This window comes from Alligator sinensis, unplaced genomic scaffold, assembly GCF_000455745.1.
Source record: "Alligator sinensis unplaced genomic scaffold, ASM45574v1 scaffold436_1, whole genome shotgun sequence".
Lineage (NCBI taxonomy): Eukaryota > Metazoa > Chordata > Crocodylia > Alligatoridae > Alligator > Alligator sinensis.
The window spans coordinates 1,079,788-1,090,710 of NW_005842172.1; the positions used below are offsets into that span (position 1 = coordinate 1,079,788).

The 10,923-nt window shown below is 38.7% G+C and overlaps 1 protein-coding gene across 1 annotated transcript in view; it reads right to left on the reverse strand.

Annotated features, from left to right (window-relative positions):
• Window positions 1-8,460: 8,460 nt before the first annotated feature.
• The window catches only part of TFPI2 (tissue factor pathway inhibitor 2), a 24,834-nt gene continuing 22,371 nt past the window's right edge, over window positions 8,461-10,923 (reverse strand). Inside the window, exon 8 of the mRNA XM_025206799.1 lies at window positions 8,461-9,553. Within this exon, the coding sequence (XP_025062584.1) occupies window positions 9,471-9,553 (83 nt within the window). The 3' untranslated portion in view covers window positions 8,461-9,470. The remainder of the gene's footprint in view (window positions 9,554-10,923) is intronic.

Below are 10,923 nucleotides of genomic sequence, written 5' to 3' on the forward strand. Positions count from 1 at the left end.
AGACCCAGAAGTGCACCGGAAGTGCTTCTGGTCCACTTCTGGATCTGCTGCTAAGTGCACTGGGGACCCCGCCATGCTGCTGTGGGATGCTCCATCCACCCCAGCTTCTCAGCATTCACAAGCCACCTGGTACCTAGATGTATGTAGAAAAAACATTTAAAGCTGTGTCTATGTCCAAATCGCCAAATCTTTCCGAATCTCTCCGAACTGAATCAATTCATAGGGTTCTGATTTGATTCAGAGAGATTAAAGGGTCTGATTTGATTCGGATTCTGGGATTCGGCCGCCAAATCTCCACTGATTCAAATCGGGGACCGAAATTTGGCACAGCCCTACTGGCAATCCTCTAATCCTCTGGTACCAAAGCTGTTTTTAGCACTAGGTTGCATACTATAGTAAGTAGTTCAATAATTTTAGATTTGACCTCCCTCAAGACTCTCAAGTAATGCCATTCTGTCCAGGTGATTTCTTATGGTTGAGTTTAACCACCTCCTCTAAAATTTCATATACTGATACTCCAGTTTGTTTCAGTTCTACTGATTCGTCCCCTAGGAAGAATGGTTCTGGTGAAGGAGTTGCTTTTACCAAACTTTTCTGTGATTAAAACTGCTTTTCAACACAGCTGAGGACAGTCTTACACTTAGTGAAGTCAATTTTGCAAGGTCCTTATGAGCACATACTATAAATCTATTACGTTCATTCATAAGGGTGATAACTACATATTGCATAACTGCACTAACGAGAATGAAATCTTTACCCTCACTATGACCTTTTTATATAAGGTGAAGGCTGGAGCACGATAAAGGATCTCCAAAAACTGAAGAAGAATTTCCCTGGTACAGGGGAATATGGTTTTAAGTCAAGCTGTGGGGTAGGTGTGGAAACAGGATGGACATGTCAAGGAAGGACTAAAGAACACTGCACTGTAATGGTTCCAGCAAGTGCTATCAGTAACCCTAAGGAGGCTACTGTATTTTAAACGGGACCCCAAAGTTGTCTAAATTACACTGAGGGCAGTGGCTAGCTACTGGAGCATCTCAAGACTAGGGTAAATATCAACTAGGCCTGTGCGAATAGGCAACTATTCAATTTGGCTTCAGATCCAGCCACTTCGGATGCCAGGGATCCGATCCGGAGCTCCGAATCAGTTTCCAGCTTTGATTTGGCCAAAGCGGCTCCGAAGCTTCGGAGCTGCTTCGGAGATCCGGCCATAGTGTATAATGGGGAATGAATGACATATCTATAACTTTGGGGCTTTTTGTGTCATTTGGATGACACTTGCAGAGGTGGTAGCCTCTGCTGAGAGAATGAAGCCTGCCAAGGTTCAAGAAGATAGGGGCAGGGGATTGGGGGGAACTGCACCTCAAGCTGCTGACAGTAGATAAATAATGAGTTAATTAGATAAGTAGATAATGAGTTAATTAGCAAGGATTAACACCTACAAAACCACAGACTAAGGAGAGGAATTAATCAATACAGACAGTCAACTGCCCCAAGACAGAGACAGTTGCACAAGCACCCATGTCATGAGTTTCGCCTGTCAGCAGCTTGAGGTGCAGTTTCCCCCAAACCCCTGCACCTATCGCCTTGAAACCTGGCAGGCTTTGTGGCCTCAGCAGGGGCCACCAACCCCTGCAGTTCTCACCCCCCTGTGGTGTAACACATAGACGTGACATGAGTTTTGCTTTCAAGAATTTGGGGTACAGTTCCCCCCAAACCCCTGCACCTAACTTCTTGAACCTTGACAGGCTTCATGCTCTCAGCAGAGGCTACCACCCCTGAAAGTTTCATCCAAATCAGACAAAAAACAACAAAGTTATAGATATTTAATTGATTCCCCATTATACCCTATGGCTGGAAGCGCCGAACTGCTTCGGAAAGCCTAAAGAAGCCAGTGCTTCGATTCGGACATGCTGCTTTGGTGTTGGAAGCGTCTGAATCTTCTTTGGATCCAAAGCACTGTCTGAAGCCTCGCACAGCCCTAATATCAACCTCTTCATCGCTGGCTGTGAGTTTTAAGCTGTGTTGCTTAAAGCTACAGCCTAGAACTACCCCCTCAATGTTTTTCAATACTCAAACTTTCCTTAAAGCTATCCTTTGGTAACATACACGTATATTTGTTGCAGCTTGTTAACTGAAACTACAATATAGATACTACTTCACAATTCCTAGTAAAAATTATATTTCTTTTTAATTGTTTTGCATGTTGTGGCCATCTTTTTGAACAGCTTGTAATATTATCTCTAGCAAAGTGTTTGAGAAATGAAATGTTATAGTTTATCTGTGTAGATAGTTTTCAAGGCCCCTTTATTATAACGTCTGTGGTTCAGTCCCTCCCTTCTGACACCTCTTCCTTCCATACTCCCTATAGGTTGGTGGTGAGAGAGGTGTGAGATCTTAGGGAAGATAAATGAATCGGGTCTATCACCTCCTGGCTGAGTACTCTAACCACAGAACAATTATATTAAAGGGACCTCACCACACATTCCTCTACCACCTCCTATAAGATAAAAGTGACATCTGCTTGGTTTTTTAAGGAAAACTTATTCCCACTCCAGAAGTGCCAAACCCAGAAATGAGTTGGTGAAACTAACAGTTAGAAATTCCCCTTACTGGCACTCAGGAGCTCCTTGTCTCAAATGGGCACCAGGTGGTACCCTTAAAGTAGTTTCATCTTTGGGTCTGGCACATACAAAGCAGGAGTAGAGGAGAAGGGGGCATTGACCTGTTGGCAGTGTTCGCAGGAATTTTTCAGCAGTGAGATAGAAATACCATATGTGGCCAAACTTAAGACATAGCTATCCTTTCACTATTTCTTATGAGCTACCTGTGAGCACCTCTGCTGTGATTTTAGGGAGCATCCTGCTTTGGGTGCTGGCTGTTTTGGACTTGGGTCTGAGGTAGCCTATGGGTTCCATGTACAGGGTAGGGAGGCACTGGCTTCCAGATTCCAACCCAAGGGCCAGGAATCTAAAAGGCAGACATTTACATTTTTAGGTACTTTAGTCCTTTGTATGGATCTAGCTCTCCACCTCCACTGAAGTTTGACAAGACACCTTCATCCATTTAAAAATGTAGACTTACATCAGTTGGCTAAAGGGCACAGAGGAAGCATGTGGCAATGACATGAAATGTTCACAGATTTCCTGTGTCCTAACCCCAGAACCTTCAGAGCAAGTCCTCATTATCACTGTATAATTGCTTTGATTAATTGTTGTATGCAAATCTGCTATCTGCCTTGTTCCAAAAAAGGGATTCAAACCAAAGTGCCCTGCACCTCATGCTAGTGTCTTAAACACCAGGCTGTATAGCATCGAAAGTTGATTGAGGTGCTTTTGTAGTCTCTCCTGAAGTTGTCCATTTCATTTTATAGAACATAAATATTTATTGGGCAGAGGACTGGAAACCAGCTATCCTTCCGTCCCAGCTGAATCACCTAACCACCAGACTACTCAGTCAGACCCTCTGTGTGCAGCACCTATATTTAATACAATTTATTTCATTTGACATTATGCTGTGTGTTCGATTAGTTTTGTAATGCTCCTTTAATTTTTGTTCTAATTTTCCGTAGTCTTTATTAACCACAATAATTCTATAGGTTTGAGTACTTCACAATTTACTTGTTTCATTGTATATCCAAAAGAATAATGGTCATCCTAGAATGATTTAACCTTTTGCCATGTTAGAAATTGTCTATTTCTACACCGTGTCTTGGTAAACGCTGGAGATAAATTCTGATTTTACTAACTTGTCTAGGATAGAGAAGGAAAGTAGTGATTTGCATCAGTAGCTTGCCTTATTTTCAGGGAGTGGTAAAATCTTCCACTGGGAATCACTGCTTTCTTGTTAACATTAGTGGCCTATACTGTGCAGCTACCCTAATGTCTGGACATCAACTGTTGAAATCAGCTGATTTGGCTAGTCACTAGTACAGAGAAGGATTTTGTTTTCTCTCATTTATTTTCTAAGGTACAATTTCCTTTCCTTACTAGTATGTTGTGACTGACTTTGCAAAAGCTTTGTTAAAATTGAAATACAATCTATCAGCCCATTGTTTTGTATCCACTATTCTGTTGAATTGCTCAAAAAATTATAGTAGGATCTCATACTGAAATGGAATATATTGTAGTACTAGTGATTTTTCCCCATACTTGTGTAATAGTTCATGTGGCAAAGATGAAAACCCATATGGCTGTGCATACATTTTCTCCACTAATGGGACTAATATTACACTGATATATAAACAAAACGTCCACTCTACTTTGATTTTAGTGGTAATTTCCCTGAGGAATGCAATATGGTGCCTTAAATTGAGGAATTTCTCAGAATTCAGTGATTTGAGTAAAATTATCATCCTTTTAGTCTACTTGTGTAGTGCACCTTTCAGATGCTGTAAATCACATCACTCCATTCATTTGCACCAGCTGAGGATTGGGGAGAACTGCTCAACAATTTACATACAGATCACAGAGCATTAATTTAGCATGATGGACCAAATATTCTGTTGATTTGAAATGGATAAAGTCTATGTCCATTAATAGCAATGGAACATTTGGCCCTGTGCTTTAAAATCAAGGACAGTGGTGGAAGATGTGTATGTTTTAGATATTGATAAGAACCTGTTCTATATAGCAAGCTGAATTCAACACAGTTATGATAAAATAAATATGGAATGGTTCTGTTGTAGAGCTATCAATGGAGTTTTTACAGATATAAATTAGTGACATTAAAAACAGATTTGGCTAATTATCCTTCCATAAACCTTTACATTATCTTCACTGGTGGCAATTAGCACAGGAATACTTTCTGTGCTGAAATGATCCTTCATTTTCAATGTATGTTGGTCTTCTAAAGTAATATCTGTCATCTGCTAATTAAATTAATTACTGGATTTTTTTTAAGTCACAGGATTCAAAACCTAATGAATAGGAATGACATTTTAAAAATTATGTAAACCTGGAGTGCTTAATTCTGCTGTTTTAGATATTAGGTTGCAATCATAAGTAGTGACTTAATGAAAAAGTAGTGAACATTCTTGATTGCATGTTTACACTAATCATTAAATGAGAAATCAGTCAGACAAGTTAAAGATCATTTTATGTGTAATAAAACATTGTCTTTAATGTGACTGAGTAAAATGATCCCCTTTTGAGCCTTTTTTAGAAAAATTATCAGCAGGATTTATGCTAATTTTAAAATGAGCACTGACAAAAACAATGTCCTCCCAAATTTACTTTATTAGACTGAACATTTTTTTGTGTAAAGGGCTTTAAACTATAAATTAGGAAGTAGGGTCTGTTTTACGTGAACACAGTAAAATGGACTATTTTAAATGGGTCCCAAATTTAAATTGATGTAGGAAATGAATATATTAAAAAACAGCCAAAGTCTTCTGATACTAGTAATCCCAATAAAGGTCACCAGTCAGATTGAATAACATGTACTGAACTCAGTGAAACTTGTTAGGAAGTAAGATATTAATCATAGTGAGTAAGGCTGCAAAATCTTTTCCATTAGTGTCATGCAACATTAAAACTTTAAAGGCCTAAGGTATGAAATGCCTTAATAACACATATATAAGACATAAAAGTATATGAACTCCTTCCTCACTGAGATATATTTCTTTGTGTAGGTGTTATAAGAAAAGAGACTATATATTACTAATAGCCAGAAAAAACTGTAAAAAAAGAGAGATTAAAGTATGAAAATATGCCTCATTATTGAACCAGAACCAAGCTTCCCTTTGTCATTCTTGTTTTCAACAAAGAAAAATCTGAAGTTTTACTTATAACAAAATGAACTAATAAAAAAGGGCTCCAAGAAAGAGCTACTCCACTATTTTTAAAGCTGGAGTGGAAGTATGATAATGCCAGCAGCGCTAATAGTTATTATTTGTCAGTCTTCTATGGGCACAGGATGGCATGCCAGAATACCAGGAGCTGTGAAAGCCAGTGGGAGTCTTCCCTGGATTCCAATGAGAGGTAGACAAAGCACATGTACTGAAATAATTTCTATCTGCATATAGAAAAAACCCATATGGTTTGATATTCTTCATGTCCTGGTATGTTTATTTGCACTGATCCCTATCAGCTCTTCCTATAAAATCCACTCCTGATGGAAGCAAGGAAGCAGTAAATGACTGAAGACTCCTTCATGATTCCCCTCTAAGTTTTACTTTTCCATTTACACTAGTACTCTAGATGCCTTTTGGATATTATCTAATTTGCAGTGAAGTCCTGTGTTCCATGCAGTCAAGAACAGAAGGTAAGATTTTTTGAGAACCAGAAGGCCCTATTTTCCTTTTGTACTGGTGTAGCTCTAGTGACTTGGGACAGTAACTCCTGACTCAGACTAGCATATGTGAGAATAGAAGCACATCCAAGCTCTGTGTTAAGATGATAGTTGGTCTCTTTATTAAGCGAATCTATGTTTTAATACAAAACTACCATAAATGCCCACATACCACCCACACACACACACACACACACACACACACATTTCTTGAAAAATTTGCCTTCCAAAACTAGGGTGTGTCTATTGGGGAAGGGGTTTAGGTTGTAGCCGTGTTGGTCTAAGGACATAGGCAGACAAGGTTCCTTGGGTGAATTTGATATATTTTATTAGACCAACCTTCCTTAGCCTGACGAAGGGTTTTTGAACCCGAAAGCTTGCTTAATAACTATTCTCCAACCATTTGGGTTGGTCTAATAAAAGATATCAAATTCACCCAAGGAACCTTGTCTGTCTATTGGGGAAGCTAATTTTTCTGCCCACAATATAAACACAGGGATGCTGTAAGATGTCTGCTGCTTCTTTTCCTTCTCTTGCCTCCCTCAGCTGCATGAGGGAGTGGTGCAGTCTAGTAGGAGTAGATCCAAGGAGGGGTAGAGTGGAGAAGTTGCACCTCATTTTGATTTCTGCTCCACCCAAAGTTTAAAACCAATGGCATGGCAGCAGCAGTGACATTTCTATTCAGGCAGTGCTGAGAGAATCAATTGAGTTCATGGCTCATTATAATCTACCTGGTTCCTCTTCACTCTAGAGTTTCACTCTCTCCTTTCTAATGCTCTTAATATTCTACTAATCAAGCTATGCTTTACTGGGCAATTTTGCTGTCTGTTAGCTATTCTTGGTGTCTCTCTTATTTTACAACCTTAAAGATTTTTAGCTCTTTTTTCAAAATACTTGATCTGCCCATGAAGTCCAGTCTTCAGCAACAGCCAGTGTCAGCTTTTGGCTGAGCAGCTCAGAGCCGCTGATAGTTCAGCTATAAAATGGTTAAAATAGTAGCTTTTGCCCAAATAGAAAATGACGTGAGTAATCTGAAGATTAGGCTCTGTTCCTGCTCTGTGCAGCCATAATTCTGAAAAATACTTTTGTTCAGTCTGTCTTCTCAAAGAACAAGTACGTGCACTTGATCCACCTCTCTGAATGCTGGATGCTGCAATGGGAGAGGAGCAGGTGGTGGAAGATTGTAGATGTAGGCCTCACTGGAGCATTGATCAATATATGCTGCTCACACAAACAAAGGCTTTGCTAAATCCTTGACCAGAGTAAGCCTCACCAGCAAACCTGACTGATGAATCTGCTCCTCACATAAACAAAACTTGGCAGGCTCACATGCCAAAAGATGGGTGGGAGAAATGATAGTACAAGGTAGGATAGTTCGGTACCAGGATAAGGCTGGAATAGGAACACCCAGGTCAGAATGTGAAGCAAGCCCATGGTACAGGAGTTTGAGATGTTCAAGTTACAGATGGAATGCAATATGTAATTCGTTCTCATCATTGTATAAAAAGAGACCTGGAAAGCCGGGAAATTTTGTAGCAGCCTGGAGAAGTTTCATGTTGTTGTGCCAACTACCTTGTCACAGATACAAATGCCTTAACTCCTCATCTGATGTACCTGCTAGGCCAAAGCATGTTTGGGCTGTGCTTGTAAACCATAAACCTGGCTGAATCTTTGCCACTGAACTGAGCCTGTGGCTGTTCTTTAAGACAAGATTAGCGTTGGGATCTCTTGGCAGGGACTTTGCTAGCACTGCAGTTCCTACTTCAACACTGACAACACTTCAATATCACCTGAGGACAACAGCAACCAGGACATTAATAACCCCAGATGAAACTAGACAGGCCCCATTCACCACCCCCTCCCCTCCCCGAACCAACACTGCCACTGTGTCAGACAGGAAAATGGGTTAGATGGGACATTTCTTATATTCTAATATTAACCCAATATTAGAAAAGTTGTAAATATTTATCTGTATTGCAGCGTTATCTGTATTGAAGTTGATGATCGCATTCCACAGGGACAGGGAGCGTAACCACTGTCAATGAAATATTTTTAGATCAAGAACCAGGGATCAATGCAGAGAAACACCTGAGGGTATATTTGTTACACAAATACATTTATACATCTATTTCAGGGATACTTACTACCATTATGAGACAAAAACAGTTCTCATTTTCAAAAACATTTTATTAGTGTTCATATGAATTTACATGAGCTAAGTGCATGACACTTAAAAAAACAAAACAAAACAATTAAATGGCCCAAGGCACAATTTTATGTAAAGATTACAGTCGTGATTAAGGACAGGGATTACAGGAGACCTTGCTGAAACTACCACATTTAGAGGCTTTAATAGTCTCCTCTGTAAACATGAAAATCTAGATCGTCAGCTGGTGTAAATTAATATAGCTCTTTCAATTACTATGGAAATATTGTAAGTTATGCCACCTGAAGATCTGGACCATAATTTTGCAGCAGTATCAGCTGTCAGGCAAAAACGCAATCGCTACATTTTCATTTCAAACATTTAAATATTAATTGCTTTCTTAAAAAAAGACAAATGTCAAAGTGACCCTACTCCCATTTTTTGCAGGATAAGTCATATACCAGTTTATTTTAACTTCAGTATTACCAAAGTGCATCAAAGCCTGGAACATCAACAGTACTGCTCCCTATAAGGGAGGACTAGTTTACATGAGAATAACAAAAGTATGTGCAGCAATAGTACTATAACTGTTTGAAGACAATCTTGGATGATTCAGTTATTTTTCAGTTCAGTAAAAAGATATATTTCACATTACGGGGAGGGATCTTGCTTTGTTCTCCCCTTAGTCAGAACAAAGAGATCATGGATATTTCAAAGCTTATAGATTTGTAACATCTGGACTATTCTCCCAACACAGTAGTAACATTTTCCCATAGAATTATGGAAATGTAAATATCTGGTCTTTAGCAAAGTAGTACTGCAGATACAATACAACAGAAGAAAAACCATACTCAAACCAATTCACATTGCCAGTTGTCTAAAAAAACCAAACAAACCTGTATCTGATGTTAAAAAAAAAAAAAGTTCTGAAAGACAGAACTAGTTTTTGGTATATAAAACTGTACATGTTATTACAAAAGAGGAAAATTATATCAAAATAGTGCATTCGGGATTTTTCAGGTTTAGGTTAGATTCACGAGGGATTTTTCTGTAGTTTTCTCATCATTTTCCTCATGACTTTACTTTTAGGCTTGATTCTTGGTTTTTTATTCCCTGCTAAGAAAATAAAAGAAATGGAGTTAGGGAAATAGTATGACAAAGTTTCATCATTCCTCACTTACTTTTCCCATCGTATTTGCTGTTGCAACCAGGCTGATAGCAACAGCTATAACTAATGTTGCAAAACATTTTCTGTAATAGCACCCTGTTTCACATACTATTTTTCCAAAATATTCTTCTTTGGTACTACAATTTGCCTTCATTATTCTTTTTCTGAACAAGAAGCAGTTTGGGAAAAGTAGACAAAATGTCTTCACTTTAAGTTATATAAGAATGAAAATAAAACATTTTCCCCACTAGAAAAAGTCATAGCCATATTTCTTTGAACAGAATTAAACAAACAATGCTAAAGTGCGCAAGTTAACTAATTCTTTTGCAAAGGTAAAAAACATATATTTTTATTTCACGCAAAGTTAATGATGTCAGTAAACTGCATACCAAACATAATAATCAAATCCAGTTATGCTAGGATAAATGCACTAGGGGCCTGACCAAAATTCCACAGGTGTCAGTGGGGTTTGGATTAGGCCTTTGGAGTGCACAGCAGAGCACATCTTGAGAAATGGACACTTTTCAAAATTGTTCAAAAGGCTTTGCCCAAGTGCCTCTCTTATCTGCATCTATATACTCCATGATCAGTCCCCAGCCCCTCTGCCTTCCTCCTAGATTTTCAATTTTGCAGCATTTTTTCAGTTTAAAATAGATGATTCAGCTTTGTTGCATACGGTTGCAAATATATATTAATTCCAAGAAAAATCAGTTCAAATCAGCTCTGAAAACAAGACAGCATCATGAGAAATTCCTTGGGGTGTGGGGAAAGAGAAAGGGAGGGAGCAAGGTGGTGTTTAAGTTGCCTAAAATATTTCTTTACAGGCACTATCCAAAGCCACACATTACAAAAGGTCTGAAAATGAATATGGACACAGCAGAACAGACACTAATGCCTTTTGGTGTACCAGTGCTTATTGAAATTCAAAGTCCACAGATTACTACAGAATCTGATGTGTTGCACTTGGACTTTGCTATCTAGTGCCTTAGTTATAGTATGGATGTTGTTTTTAAATTCCTTTCCCTCACCCCCTCTTCTTGAAAAAAAATAAAAGCCTATAGAATTAATCCTGGTAAACAGTCAAATACTAGTAGAGCTGAATATTCAGCCTTCCCTCTCTCCCTCTTTGTTTCCGAAGTATTTATTTGTGGTTATACTATGTTTCAAATAATAGTAATATAAATTTAGCTAAATCTGTACCACAGGTAATGTTACTGTGCAATGAAATAAATAAATAAATAAGATAATGCACAGCAGGCCAGAAGCAATATGGCCTGTTCAGCCCAGGGTCCAATCCTGAAAGTGCCACCAGGAAAGA